Below are 15,874 nucleotides of genomic sequence, written 5' to 3'. Positions count from 1 at the left end.
TTAATTCATTAATAACAAATAATAATTCAGTATTTTAATTCAGGATCAGTCCTGGTCCTGGAGGCCCCACTGCTCTGCATTGTTTAGACCAGTGTTTTCCTGTCCTGGTCCCGGTCCAGGTCTTGGTCCCGGAGTCCTCTTGGCCTGCAAAGTTTTAGATTTCTCTCTGCTCCGACACATCTGATTCAAATCATCAGCTCATCATCCAGCTCTGCACAAGGCTGATGACAATCCGTCATCAGGTGTGTTGCAGCAGAGACATTTAACCCACCAGAGATCAGGATCAAACAGCAGCAGCATTCGTAAATATTCTGATTATCCAGCCTGGATGAGTTAGAATCATTTTTATAATTTGATGGTTTCCCTGTCAAACTCTAAGGCTGCTCAGAGGAATGAATGAGCTTTCTTTCTTTTATGTTCATTGTTCTTGGCTTTCACAGACATTACAATGTTAAACCACCAGATGGAGCCAGAGCACTCGTCATCACTCACATGCACACGGACCTCCTGCAACTTTGATCTACAAAACAGACACGTGTCATGGAAAAAGGCTGTTTATTGCAACACAGAACAAATGAGAATGATGCAGAGTATGAGACTGCTGTAGTGGATAAATCCAGATAAATGACCATGCTGTCTGTGGTAGCTTAAGACTCGACAGAATCCATAGATAGCTGCGCACATCTTAATATATTGAACAAGTGTTTTCAGTGACAGTCTGTAAAAGCCATCCATCCACGACTCTCTATGGAAGAATCTCTTCAAATGATCGTCACATCTCTCTGTACCAACAGCTGCATCCAAAGAGCTGGAAGTGCCGTTTGGTTACATTTTGACTGAATAAAACCGGCCGCACAAACTCACAAACGATGCTAAGGGAGGAATACCGATATTCATATAAGGAGCGAGATGGAAACAGAGGACATACATGGATGCTTTGCTCTGACAGAGTCACAAGAGGAACTGCATGATGGAGGAGGAAGTATGAAGTGGCTGTGGGAGAAGGTAGAGAGCCAAGACATTTGGATTCATTCAGCTGTGTGGTGAGTTCACCGTCTTGTCAAAGTCCAGAGGTGCTGTCTTGACCTCCTGGAGCTGATGGCTGATGGTCTCGGCGGATTTGGGAGCGGTTTGGTCGGGTTTCTGGACACGGTCATTGCAGCATCACCAGGCAGACAGACTGGGGGGTAAATCTCTGTTGGTCTGGAACTCCTAGCTGGGGGAGAGCGCAGGGCTAGGTTCAGTGCTGATGTTGACCAAACACTCGCTGGACTTGAGGCTGGCCAGGGACTTGGAGCTGGGCAAAGAGGCCAGAGAGCCACACAGACCCAGCATGGATGGAGTGTTGTCTTTTCCTGCAGGGACAGGACAGAAAAACACACAATGAGCCTCTGATCCAGCTCAGCTCCAGCTGCCCACATGAAACCCTACAACCAGGCATGAAGCCTTTGTCCGAGTCTCTGCTGGATGTACGTGAGCGTGGGCGGTGGCCTCTGAAAGACTCCATGCAGCTATGGACAGAGCAGAAGTATTGTCACTGTACCACTCTGTTTTCTAGGGGGGAGTACTTAAAGTAAGATGGAGCTAATTGAACATGGATGTAGGAAAAGTTAGTAAAGACCAAGTTAGAGTCACAGTTATGAGTCTCCTTTGCAGTCTGTGAGTTGTGATGAATGCGGCAGTATGAGTGTTTCACCGGCTGAAGTCCAGGCAGCGTCTCCGTTCTGTCTCTCGTCAGTCTTCTGGGAGTCAGAGGTCAGACTGACTTCAGCAGAAAGTTGCTCCAAACTGTGGAAACTGCTCCTGGATGGACAGAAACATCACCCTAAAGCCATCTTCTGTACATGCACAGCACGTGATCATTTCTGCTGTGTGTCATTTCAGTGTGTCCCCTAGGTTTACAGCTTGAGAGAGCTACTCTCTACTCTCTCTCTTACTTTCACCAGCCTGGGAGCGTAAAAACGCAGATATTTCTGTCTGCTTTTCAGGTGGTTGACGCGACATATTTGTGCACACAAGTGCACAATAATGGTAAGTGCAGTATAATGGTAGGGGAAACACTGCATTTACCAACAGGGGTCGTACAGCATGTTTCCATCTTGAGAAGCAGTGAACATAAATAAAATGAAGTGGAGTGGACTCTTCATATCACTTTACCTGCGGAACAGCTTGACGTTGCCCTGGCTGTTTGAGACGGTGGACCACTGGGTGACCAGCGGGATGGAGAGCTCCTTGGCCAGATGGGAGGAGTCACAGGGCGTGAGGGCTGAGCTGGGTGAAGCACAGAGCACAAACCATTCAATCAGGAAGACATTTTGTCATTTTAGCAAGCAAACCTGTGCCTGAAAGGTGTCCGAAAAATAGGTAATACCTCCTATGATCAAGGAGATGAATATTAGACGTCATTAACATCACTGAAACACAAACCAACCTGAGGTTCTGGGCACTAATGGTTCTGCAACAACATCAAGAATCTGACCTTTTTGGATGTTTTTATTGTGTCTTTATACACTCAGACATGTCTCAGTGTGTTCATAGACACAATCTCCCATTAGAACAACCACAGATGTAGGTGTGAGGTTATTTTACACCTGTAACTCCTCCTTTAGGGCTTGCTGAATGTGCACATACTGTGTACAAAGTGTATTTGCCCAAATAGGCCTCAAGTGATCTGGAGCATACGGTTACAGCTGGAGCGTTTTAATTAGGTACAAATAATCCAAAGTTTCTCACAGTTGTGCCTGCAGCTCGAGCACGATGGCCTCCAGCTCCTTCTTCTCCTGCTGGCTCTGGACTGTCAGCTCCTCCACCTTGGCCCTCAGACACTTGTTCTCTGTCTCCACGTTCTTCAGCTGCGACTCCCGCAGACGCACCAGCTCCTCCAGGTAACCCTGCAGCATGAAATGTGAGTGGAGGCCCAGAGTGAGCAATGCGAATGGCAGCAGGATCAACTCGATCTCAGCTGTTGCTGTAGGTCACCTTCTGGGCGTAAACGATCTTAAACCTTTGCTCCATCTTGCGACACTTGTTACTCCAGCTCTCCTCATCTGTCACCAGAGGAATGTAGGGATGCTCTGGGACGCTCTCTTCGCTGTTACTGCTGTCCACGCTGCAGCGGTCCTCCTCATCGCTCAGGTACTCGTAGCTACACACCAGACAGGAAAACGGGCTGCAGTGTCGCACACGCACCCACACATGATGCTAAGAGTTAGCAGAGTGACAACATCAGCTGGATGGGTCTCACCTCTGAGTGAACTTCAGGTAGGGCGTGTAGTCGATCACGGCTGAGGATTTCCCATCCAGAGTCTCCCCCTTCAGACAGAAACTGCACAAAACAAGAGGAAAAAAACAAGTTGTATTTCAGGAAGATCGTTGACTGATAAACCTATTTGATTTCTACATCACAATCCTGAGGTTAAATTATCAATAACAATCACTGTATTGAAATTTAAAACAAAAGCCAGGTGGCCACTTTTCTACCATACATATGAAAGACACAAAACAGTAGTCATAAGATACAATATTATCTTATGACTGATAGTTGATACAGAAATAAATTAAAAATAATAACGTACATATACATTTTATCCTGATCATGAATTCATATTCTGTCCACCAATCAGAGGATCTTTGATCTTCAGGGGAGACACTGTGCTTCGGTTTGAGTGTGTGTGAGTGATTAGTGAATGTAGTGTTTAAATGGTCCAAAAGGCCCCGGACAAGTGAAGTCCATTCATATATTTCTATTAAACAAATTAAGAAATAGAAAACACTATATTCAGATTCGCTGACAGGTTTGACTGTTTGTATTCATCTAAATGTTACTATTTCTTTGGATTTCTGCCTGTTTTTGAAGTTTCAGCTTTCAACTTTCTGAAAGGTTTTTCTATGAATCATCTTTTACTCTAACATGTTAAGCTTGACAACATCTAACTACAAACATCATAAGGTGAAAATGAGAAAATATAAGTGTAGATACTTGCTGTACTTGCAGCAGTTGTTTCAACCTCCATTGAAGAAAGAGAAATTGGGGTGGTGATGTCACTGATTACATCAGTTGGTTTCTTAATGGGGCAATTACCCCATGATGACAGGGTGGACGAAATGTTAAATATAATTAAAAAATCTAAATGACTTGTTTTACCCAAGAACTTGGTAATAATAATAATAATAATAATTAATTTTGTGTCATTTAATGTCTTATTACACTGCTTGAAGTTAGCAGACCAGCGTGTGGGACACAGCAAAAGAAAATGGTATAAAATTAGTGAAAGACATCTTAAGAAACTTGTCCCTGTTCTGATTTGTGTGTCAATGTATGGACATTTGTACCTAAACTTTTCATTATTTTGTAACATGTTAATGATAACTTTGATTGATGATTTACTTTATAGTGATATTGACCGAGCCGCACCGGTCAATTGTGTTGACTTCAAAAAGCCTGGGGTGCGTTCTTATATACTGCGACATTCTCTATAAATCAAAGAGTGTGTCTTCACCTGAAGTCAATGGCACTCAGTCCGATCAGCATGCCGGTCAGCACTGTGGCCTCCTCTCTCAGCATGATGGCTCCATCATCGTAGAACCTCCTGTTGGGTGAAGATGTGATTATAACCTCTGAACATTCACATGAAACAACAGCGGTCCAGTTCATGACGGAGTGTACATTATGTTTGAACATCTGTAGCTGGTGATAATAACCATCATATTGATGATAATGATAAACAAAGAAAGAGATAATAATCATCCTAATGATAATAATGATGGGAGGGATGTCTTAAACTAGGGGTGATCTGAACAGTATAAGCAGACAGGTGTAGCATCCCAGCAGCAGGTTCACTGAGAATCAAGAATGTGGCTAAAAGGAACCAGAGATGCGTCGATTGTCCTTTCAGCCTTTATTCTGACCTGGTGGTTCTGGTGTCCCTCAGAGCAGTGGACACATATTCAGACAGACGTTTCTCCATCAGCGCCACTCGAATCCAAGCTCGCCCCTGTAGGACAGCGCAACAAGTGAGTAGGAACAGAGGGCTTTCTTTGCTGCTCTGATGCAGTGCCCCTGCCCCTGCCCCCCCCGGCACACACACACCACACTCAGACATGCACACTAATCTGCATACAAAGATTCTTGCCTTGGCTCGTGATGTGCTGATGTTCTCTATGTTTTCAATGCTGGCAATACAGTTGTTCTGCACCTTGCTGCACGCCAGTCGAATATATTCCCAGAAACTGCGTTGTCCGTCTGAGGTGAACCAGCTCCCCGAACCTGGTCCAAGATTAAGACACAGCCGAACATTTCTCATCTGACAGCAGCACACAATGTAACACAGCTAACATAGCTAACGGTACTCTAATCATAAAAGCTGTTATCCCTCTGATAATAATAGCATAATTGTGTTTCCATGGTTCCATATGTTACCTGCAATGTTACCTTTGAAGCGGTGGCTGAGGATGTGCTCTAAAATGGCGGCAAAGTTAATAAACTCCTCAGATGAGTCATCTATGGGCTCTGCTGTGTACTTTTCTAGGAGGGTCTTTACAGAGAACCTGAAACAGAAGCACACACACACAGAAGAATTAGAGAAAATAATGTACATATTTTTTCCACACATGTGTAAGGCTTGAACTTTCGGCTGGTTGTGTGTTGCACAAGCCGGTGAGATGCAGCCATGTACTGCACCGAGCAGACAAATGTACTACTGTATTTGAACCGTGCAACAATAGCAGGAAGGAGAGTTTTTTTTGGGAATCACGCCATCTTATCACACTGAGGTCACCCCAATTGTCTTGTGTACAGCACAATGTACCCCTTCAGGACTTTGGCAGTGCTATCATGCAAACAATACAATTAACCCCCTGTCTTTTCAGCCTTTGTGCACGCAGGGCTTCCAGGTCACTTTGGGTCTTGTCTCACTGAGGGACCAGCCAGCATCAAAGAATGATCAAATAATTCCCCTCCCCCTCATCTTCACATGGTGGTCTGATCTATTTAGGGCAGCCGCTGTTACAGCTTTAGTTTGGCTTTTGACCTCTCACGCTCGCACTGCTGCACCACAGGCAGCTATGCAGCTTACATGTTAGGAGCCGGCACAAGCTTGGGCTGACTGCCTCTGCATCGATGGGCAACACTAGCATCACCGAGGGCAAGACTGCCCTGGCAGTGGGAAGCACCTCCATCGCCAGGGGAAAGACTACCGTGTCCTTGGGCAACTCCTCCATTTTCAGGGGAGTGACCACCACCTCCATGGGAGACTCCACCATCCAAAGGCAAAAGACAACTGTGGCTCTGGGACGGGCCAGCTTCAGCCGGGGAACCACAACCACGTCCTTCCGCAAAGCCTTGATGTCCAAGCGCAAGAACACCTAGATGGAAAAGACCTCTGAGGCTGGTGCGAAGACACCCAAAGCAGCCAAGCAGTCCAAAAAAGACTCTAACAATGAGTGGAAAACCACATTCTCATCAAGCAAGACCTCCTTCACCAAAGGCAGGGTTTCGATCCTGAGGACTAAGTACGCCATCTCCTGGGGTAAATCCTCAATCTTCTGGAGCAGAACCACCGTAACTTTGGGCAACTCCAGCTTAGCAGTGGGCAAAACCTCTGTCACACGAGGGGACACCACAAGCTCTCTCACCACTCTGACCTTCACCCATGGGACCAAGTCTGTGTCTATGGTCAAAACCACCCTCATCAGGGGCAAAGAAAGGCACAGCAACATCTACTGGGATTTTCACACATGATTCCTGCACACATTTAAAAACCTACGGATATTTCTATCTGGTCAGACTTAGCAGGTCAGTAGCATTTAGAGTACATGAAAACAGCTGCTATGTTTGTGATCAACATGTGTCTGGAATTACAGGTCAGTGAAAAAGTGCTTAGCATGCTGCAGGTTTGCAATCAAGGGTGAGATTTTCCAAAGGCATGCTAAGTGTGTTATGCAAATGTAACAGTGATGAGATGATGGTTTGTGGTGCGTCAGGGAGGGAAAGTGTGAAACGCCCGTGTGAAGACACAAGAGAGGTGTGTTTTCCATCAGCACATTTCTCCTTTACGTTGTGCTTGTACAGTCATCAACATGTCTTCATCTTTGGTATAAATGTGGTGTTTTTGTGCATGGTGATGAGATTGGTTGGTATTCTGAAGTCTGCCTGCATTTCCATTACTGCCAAATGTCAACCAGGAATGGCCGTTTTAAACAAAACTGTAAAAGCTGTAACAATACTTATAAAAGTAACATGTCTAAACACTGCTTGGCTTGATTGTTTTGTAAAGAGATCTGAGTTTTAGTGAGACATTCTATGATCTAAAAAACATAAATGGTAAAGACTCAAATGTGTGATGGCTTGCAAACGGTTCAGCTGTGCACAAATGACTAATGAACACTGACTGAGGGAACCGCACCCATATTTTACATGGAGGGATAACGCAAGTACAGAAGAGGTGCCTCAGCTACACGTGGAGAACACGATCACATGCATCCTTTCTCTCATCAAACCTGACTCGTTTCCCATATGGCGTATACAGTCATACATAGAGGCCACGTCTTACAATCACAGGCTACAGGGAACAATGGCTCAGAAGAAAGTGATGTCACCACTGATTGCCCCCTTTACAACAATGTGTCCTTCAACCGTCCGGTGTTGTCGTGGCGATGGGACAATCGCCCCACTGTCCCGTTCCCCTCAGATAGGCTGTGGCCACCTACGGCTGCCTCTGTCCATTCACAGGGACACATGGGTGGTATGTGGCCTTCCAGAGCCCACGTCGATCATCTCAACGAAGGCATTATGTGACACGGGGGTCGTGCTATCCACGCGTAGCATTCTGGTCTGCTCTGGATTCCAGCTGATGTTACTATCATCCCCGAGCGGCAGAGCAGGGCACGCTGCATGAGTGTGAGATGCTTTGCGTCGAGTGAGCCCCGAACCCCGCCGTCGAATCTGGGTCAGGAAGACAAGCTTCTTCTCAATGGGCAACACCAGCTTCACCGAGGGGAAGACGGCCTTAACCCTGGGCAACACGACTATAAAGAGGGGGAAGTCCAAGCTTGCCTTGGGGAACTCCTCCATCACCAGGGGCAAGAGCACGACATCTCTGGGCTCGTCCACCATCACCAGTGGAAAGACCAAGATCTCCCTGGGCAGTGCCTCTTTCAGCAGAGGCTCCACCACCACCTCTTTTCGGAAAGCCATCTTCCCCAAACGCAAGACACTCTAGATGAGAGAGGATCTCATTGCTGGGTGGGGGGAATGGCACAAAATGTCACCAGAAAGCGGCACCAACACAAACATATGGACAGCACTAAAGCATCTGCACAGGGCCTGTTCCAACTGACAACCAAAACTGGATTAAATTCACCTTTGGACCTCTGACTTGTTTTTGGTCATGCCGGACTTATCAAGGAAACAGGTAGGTGGCATCTAGATTCTGTCACATGAAATTATCAAGTGGCCAGTCAGGTTTGAGGGAATTACCTTGAGAACGTGCTTAACCTCTCCATGCTGTGTCACATTTAAGCTCCCCAAAGAGATCTGCTTCAGAACAAACTTGGACATGACTTTGACTTGAGAAGTCCCTTCAGACAAGAAGTTTTGTTAGATGTGATTGTAGAGAATTGTTTTATTCTAAAAAGATGAAGAGTTGGCAGTCTAACATCTGGTCATACATTCCCTGTTTGTGTAGACTTCCAATGACAAAGATTTATGAAATCTGCCAATTCCTCATTATCCTGAGCGTCAAGCCCTTGAAAAAAAACTCCCAGTGCCTCCAGTGGTTCTCGGGCCCAGTATGGGACCCACTGATTAAAGGCTAAGCTACCAGTTTGCTGAAGTGATAGAATTCAAAATCCCAAGAGAAGAAAGTCAGCAGTTTCAGAGGGCCTCTCTGACCAGATAAAGTAGCAGTGTTATCTCAAAAGCAACATTACAGCAGATGACAGAAAATGAACTGAAGTCCTTTAATCTGAGGCGGAATTGCTGGCGTGCCTCAAATGCAAATGGATGAAATAGAATAGCAACATGCTCTTGGTACGATTTGACACTGAAAAACAACTGCAGGCCCTTCTGACAAGCTTCTTTTGTGCCCCCTCTCACTCAGCCTGGATGGCTGCCAAGCCCACTCCCAGCTTTCTTTAAATGCCCTCTTGTTCTCCTTTCTCAGCCCTCTACAGTACGTACACCAAAGTGTTTGATCCACAGCACCACCCAGGAAAACCACGGCCACATTAATCAACACTGACATGTAACCTGAACTCACAAGCTTCACACTAACTCTTCTCAGCTTCAGTTTTTCATTTCTCCCATAAACATTTCCCTGACTCCTTTCTCCTTCTCTCTCTCGTCTTCCCCTCTCTCTCTCTCTCTCTCTCTCTTCAGTCTTGGCATAACCAGCAGGATCAGATGACACAGGTGGACTCCTCATTGGCTGCAGCCTTGTGTAACACCAGCCAGTGCTGTGTTTACCATCCGGTACTGTTGGGGAGACGTCCTGTCCTGTTCTGCATCGGCACAAACAGCCAACAGAAACAAGACTGCATGCTTTGATGAATATTAAGATAAGAGCAATAATTTGGGCCAAATAGACTAAAAGATGTAAAAGTCAGAGTACAGCAGGGTGTGTCCCTGTCTCACCAGCCCCCACTGTGAATGAACGTCCTGGCAAAGTGTTTTATGGTCAGAGGAGGTGTAGAGGGATCAGTGTGCCAGATGGACAGAGAGGATGTTGGGCTGAGAGGCACTGGGGATTGTAATAATGTTTGAACCTGACAGGGGGGTAAAGTAAAGACCAACAGGGTGTCACAGGGAAATATCTGGTGAGAGAGAAGGTAGATCTGCAGAGGACTGACGTCAAAATGTTCAGTCGCACTTATTAAAAATAAGAGAACTTTAGAAATCAGGCTACAAAGGAAAAGTGGGCCGCCCAGAAACTGAATGACAATGTAATTCCAGACATACATGAGATATGGATACGTGGTGGTGTTTACTTCAGTACAGAACATTTTATTCTCTACTCTGGTGCCCCTCCCCGGAAACACTCAAAGCTCAGCAGAGCAGCAGCACATCCTCCTCCCTCCTTTCATCCCTTGTGTTCACAGGCAGCAGCTGCAGGAATGACACCTCACATCAGACCTGTCCAGTCTCACTCATCTTATCTATGTTTTCTTAGGTTCGCCGTGTCCACAGCAACACTGATCCTCCAGTTATGGACGACGGCATCTGAGGTCTTAGCCTGACTAAAGCAACAAAACGGCACATTTTAAACATTACACTGCATGCATGTGGCCTGTGAACCAGCTGCCTGGTGACTGTTGGTCCTCAATATTCTGTCAAATTCAGTACAGATAAACATGAAAATCCCCCAACTGGAGAGCTGCCATGTTAAGATAAAACCTGTTGCTAATAGCAACAGCACAGAGACACAGTGGACCACGACGACAACGCTGTCACTGTTAACATGACAAACACCACCAAGTCTCTTCACAGCCATTAGGACAAGGTTCCCTCTGATTTTCTGAGGCTGTCAGGTAAAAACATTGCAGCTAAAACCATAATTATTAAATCTGTAGGCTGAAAGAAGTTTCTGTGGCCTGCTGAAAACATTTTGATGAACTCAAAAGCTTCCTGTCACAAAGCTAAAAGCTCAGTGTTCTTCTTTGGTGACATTTTGAAGGTGCATCTTTTTCACCTGACTGCAGCAGATTCTATTATTTATTCTTAATCAATTATTAATATTATTATCTATTAATTATTCTTAATTTTAAGTCGTGGTTTCAGATTAATGTGAGGTGACGTCTTGAAGTCCCTGACACAGGCCTCATGCAGACACTAAGGTGCAAATGTTGGATCAGGTTTTCCTTTCACACTTCAAATGTCTATTGCTGTACCACGTGTTTCTAATGAAGTGGATTCTTTGTGCTAAGTGTGACACTGAAACACTGAACAGACATTAGGAAGTTTCCCTGCCTGCTGCTGGTGACCCACATCATGTCAGAGCCCCTCGTCCCCAGTTAGTCTGGCATGTGACAACAGGAAGTGGATTCATTGACCCCAAACTTGAACAGAACCAGCCCTCTTTCTCTGCAGTCCCACAAGAAGACAGAACTCCACCAGACGAATTGTTGGGAAATGAAAAAGTTAATCTGTGTGTGTGCTGATTGTATTTTACACGTGTACCATGTGACAGTGAGGAAGAGGTCAGACTTTATACAGACACACATGTGTTAGAGGAAAATAAAGGCTTGGCCTGGTGTACTAATCCAGCACTAACGTTAGCTTGGCTTCTGTAGCCAGGCAGCAGTTCAGGCTGTGGGAAAAGCAGCAGGAACTGATCCCAGTCCTGGTCCAGGTCCTGATCCCGATCCTGATCCCAGTCCTGGTCCTAATCCCGATCACAGTCCTGGTCCTGATCCTGGTCCTAATCAGGATCCCGGTCCTGATCCTGAACCAATATGGCAACCAGCCTGCTTTAAGGCTCAGCCAGAGGCCCGCTGCTGCTTCAGCATCTCTCTCCAGCAAGACGGTACGAACACACAACCAGCTCTGACTACCTGAATCAACTCTGACCTGAAGGGCATCAGGAGGAGAACGGGGTCAGAACCACCACGAAGGACGAGCCTGGAAGAAGTTCCCTCCACCTGAACCTAATCACCACGTAGTCCATTAGAAACAGGAAAGAAACTGTCGTCAGCTGTTTGGGATTTATTTCTGTCTTGTCCTCTGTGTTTGTCATTAAAATGTTTAAATGATTAAACGGTTGTTAGACGGTCAGCTGAACTGAAAACTGTGTTTTTGTGTCCTCGCTAATCCCTCTGTGTGCTGTGAGTCCACTGTGAGAGCTTCTCTTTCTTTGCAGACGTCCTCTGTGGGTGTGATGTGTGTTTTTGTCTTCAGTGTCACTAAAAGGCAGAGTGGACAGAAAGTCCTGGAATAAAAACGCTTGTTTGTGTCAATCTGAGAGTCAACTTGGTCTTTTTCTGTTTTGGGGGGTGAAACACACACATGTACATTGTGGCTGGAAACCAAAACAAACACAGTTCATCCTGACAGCTCAGGACGTCACATGAGTGTGTGACGCCATGAGGATGCATGACCATCTAAAACCAGGTGGAGGCTGACCCTACATCAGTACCAATGTGGAGCTGCATCCTCCTTGAGGGTGACACAGACTGAAAACCCAGAGTGAGGCTGCAGGAAAACGTCTAGTCAATTGACAGGAGAATCATTCTGATAACTGAATAAGAATTTATTGGATTTTTCAGCCCAATACGTCTCTTTGTAAATACGTAAAATAATATCTGTGAATATCTGCAGCTCTTCAGTTTCTCTGGTAGAAACAGAAACACTTTTCAGTGTTCTGACATTGTAGAGACTTCATAGTTAATCAATCAGTTATTCAAGACAATAATCAGAGTTCACTGATGAGAATACATTATTTTTAAAATAGACATTAAACTTGTTTCACTCTTTATTGGACGTTTTCAATCTCACCAAATAAATCACAAGATGATTAAATTAAAAACAAAATCCAGGCTGATTGTTTCTGACTTTTTTTTCCTTCTGATATACTAAACACTTTCCAAGTCTTCAGGGAAGTTACGAACAAACATTCCTTCATTTCCGGGCTCACAAGACCAAAAGATCAGATTCAGGTACACAACACAGGACCAACGAGGGACCAGCACAGGACCAACGAGGGACCAGCACAGGACCAACGAGGGACCAGCACAGGACCAACACAGGACCAACGAGGGACCAACACAGGACCAACGAGGGACCAGCACAGGACCAACGAGGGACCAACACAGGACCAACGAGGGACCAACACAGGACCAACGAGGGACCAGCACAGGACCAACACAGGACCAACGAGGGACCAACACAGGACCAACACAGGAGCAACGAGGGACCAGCACAGGAGCAACGAGGGACCAACACAGGAGCAACGAGGGACCAACGAGGGACCAGCACAGGAGCAACGAGGGACCAGCACAGGAGCAACGAGGGACCAGCACAGGAGCAACGAGGGACCAGCACAGGAGCAACGAGGGACCAACACAGGAGCAACGAGGGACCAGCACAGGACCAACGAGGGACCGACACAGGACCAACACAGGACCAACGAGGGACCAGCACAGGACCAATGAGGGACCAGCACAGGACCAACGAGGGACCAACACAGGACCAACGAGGGACCAACACAGGACCAACGAGGGACCAGCACAGGACCAACGAGGGACCAGCACAGGACCAACGAGGGACCAGCACAGGACCAGCACAGGACCAACGAGGGACCAACACAGGACCAACGAGGGACCAGCACAGGACCAACGAGGGACCAGCACAGGAGCAACGAGGGACCAGCACAGGACCAACGAGGGACCAACACAGGACCAACGAGGGACCAGCACAGGACCAACGAGGGACCAGCACAGGACCAACGAGGGACCAGCACAGGAGCAACGAGGGACCAACACAGGACCAACGAGGGACCGACACAGGACCAACGAGGGACCAACGAGGGACCAGCACAGGACCAACGAGGGACCAACACAGGAGCAACGAGGGACCAGCACAGGACCAACGAGGGACCAGCACAGGACCAACGAGGGACCAGCACAGGACCAACGAGGGACCAGCACAGGACCAACGAGGGACCAGCACAGGACCAACGAGGGACCAACACAGGAGCAACGAGGGACCAGCACAGGAGCAACGAGGGACCAACGAGGGACCAACACAGGACCAACACAGGACCAACGAGGGACCAACACAGGACCAACACAGGACCAACGAGGGACCAACACAGGACCAACGAGGGACCAACGAGGGACCAACACAGGACCAACGAGGGACCAGCACAGGACCAACGAGGGACCAGCACAGGACCAACGAGGGACCAGCACAGGACCAACGAGGGACCAACACAGGACCAACGAGGGACCAGCACAGGAGCAACGAGGGACCAACACAGGACCAACGAGGGACCGACACAGGAGCAACGAGGGACCAACGAGGGACCAACACAGGACCAGCACAGGACCAACGAGGGACCAGCACAGGAGCAACGAGGGACCGACACAGGACCAACGAGGGACCAACGAGGGACCAACACAGGACCAGCACAGGACCAACGAGGGACCAGCACAGGACCAACGAGGGACCAGCACAGGACCAACGAGGGACCAACACAGGACCAACGAGGGACCAACGAGGGACCAAACATGTCAATCATGTGCAGGACAATGTGACTTGGCCCCAATTTCTATATGTCTCCATGTATCTCTGGTGCAGGTTCCCAGCTCTGACCACATCTCTACAGCCACATCTCTAGAGCCACATAACCCTCCATATCTGACTCCTTCATATTTTGGTCGATAATGTTTTATTCTGAGTCCTCCGTGTCTGAGTCGTGCTGCCGATTTCGGCCTCGGTCGGATGGATGTCGGTCTGTCGTCGGGACTGTGAGGACCCTCGGGCCCGTGTCAGGTCGTGATGTGTACCTGCAGACCGTGATGAGGTTTTTTCTCTCCACGCCGACGCTCCGAGCAGACGCCCTCTTGGATGTCAGACCCATAGCCATGGCGGTCTGGACGCAGCCCGGCTCCATCCAGCAGCGGCCCCGGGGCCTCTTCGGGATCCGTGCCCAGGCCAGGACCCCTCCCTCCGCGGCCTGTGTCCTACAAACGGCCGCTGTCCTCCGAGGGAAACCTGGAGAAGGAGGAGGAGGAGGAACAGGAGGACAGGAGAGCGACCACCAGCCTCAAGTTACAGACGGTACACATCCAATTCCGGTCAGGACTTTCGAAATAAAATCACTGTCTCTCGTAATAATTTTTAATACTTTTATTTCCGCCTTTTCCGGTTTAATCGCTGACGTCATGCAGGGGAAACGATGCCTTCAAGTGTTTGTCTACATTCGCCCTATAAATCTTCCAAAACAACGTTTAAACACCATCAAAGACATTTTTGTTGTGTGTTGTGTGACGTTTTAAAACTTTTTTCTATTGATTCGCATCATTTTAATGAATCTCTGACAGAGAAACAGCAGCCACTTTTCTGGTACACCTTTGATTTCAATATATTAGAGTTTTATTATAGTAATTTATTTATTTCTACTGTCCTTGTTTTTCTTTCACCATTCTAGAGCTGCTGTGATAACTTTTGATGTCACTGGTTTGCAGTGTTTTAACATACATGGCAGACATCAGGTCCTTTAATTAGTGTAGATGTTGTCAGTAAATACAGTGTCAGTAAATATAGTGTTAAATATGACTTATTAGTTAGTGAAATTGATCATTCCCATATTCCCGCGAGTCATTAATGCATCATATACCATCTGTCCATCTGTGATTTTGTTTATTGTTCTGAAATTTAGAAAATGTTAAAATAAAGAAATTCTGGTGAACACAAGCCAGAGGGCGCTACTAATACATTGGGAGATGGATGGCGGAGGACGAAGAAGAAGACTAATAATAATAATAAGAAGAAGAAGAAGAAGGTGAAGAAGAAGAAGAAGAAGAAGAAGAAGAAGAAGAAGGAGAAGGTGAAGAAGAAGGTGAAGAAGAAAAAGAAGGTGAAGAAGAAGAAGAAGGTGTAGAAGAAGAAGAAGAAGGTGTAGAAGAAGGAGAAGAAGGTGTAGAAGAAGAAGAAGAAGAAGAAGAAGAAGGTGTAGAAGAAGAAGAAGGAGAAGGAGAAGGTGAAGAAGAAGGTGAAGAAGAAAAAGAAGGTGAAGAAGAAGAAGAAGGTGTAGAAGAAGAAGAAGAAGAAGGTGTAGAAGAAGAAGAAGAAGGTGTAGAAGAAGAAGAAGAAGAAGAAGGAGAAGAAGAAGAAGAAGAAGGTGTAGAAGAAGAAGGAGAAGGTGAAGAAGAAAAAGAA

The 15,874-nt window shown here is 46.7% G+C and overlaps 1 protein-coding gene and 1 long non-coding RNA gene across 2 annotated transcripts; one reads left to right on the top strand and one right to left on the bottom strand.

The window, feature by feature from the left end:
• Positions 1–1,094: 1,094 nt before the first annotated feature.
• LOC139216449 (RUN domain-containing protein 3A-like) lies at positions 1,095–14,699 on the bottom strand. Its single transcript, XM_070847565.1, has 11 exons — positions 14,500–14,699; positions 5,432–5,547; positions 5,133–5,266; positions 4,909–4,994; positions 4,500–4,589; positions 3,245–3,325; positions 2,980–3,145; positions 2,734–2,891; positions 2,158–2,271; positions 1,697–1,803; positions 1,095–1,355 (listed from the first exon to the last, which is right to left on the bottom strand). Exons 1-11 carry the CDS (start codon positions 14,604–14,606, stop codon positions 1,213–1,215), a joined length of 1,302 nt encoding a protein of 433 aa, XP_070703666.1. The 5' UTR covers positions 14,607–14,699; the 3' UTR covers positions 1,095–1,212.
• Positions 8,222–11,949, top strand: LOC139216768 (uncharacterized). The gene is made up of 2 exons (XR_011585581.1): positions 8,222–8,411; positions 9,377–11,949. It is a non-coding gene; the product is annotated as an uncharacterized lncRNA (long non-coding RNA).
• Positions 14,700–15,874: the final 1,175 nt, after the last annotated feature.

This window comes from Pempheris klunzingeri, chromosome 17 (assembly GCF_042242105.1).
Source record: "Pempheris klunzingeri isolate RE-2024b chromosome 17, fPemKlu1.hap1, whole genome shotgun sequence".
NCBI classification, from domain to species: domain Eukaryota; kingdom Metazoa; phylum Chordata; class Actinopteri; order Acropomatiformes; family Pempheridae; genus Pempheris; species Pempheris klunzingeri.
This window is presented reverse-complemented; position numbering and strand designations above follow the sequence as displayed.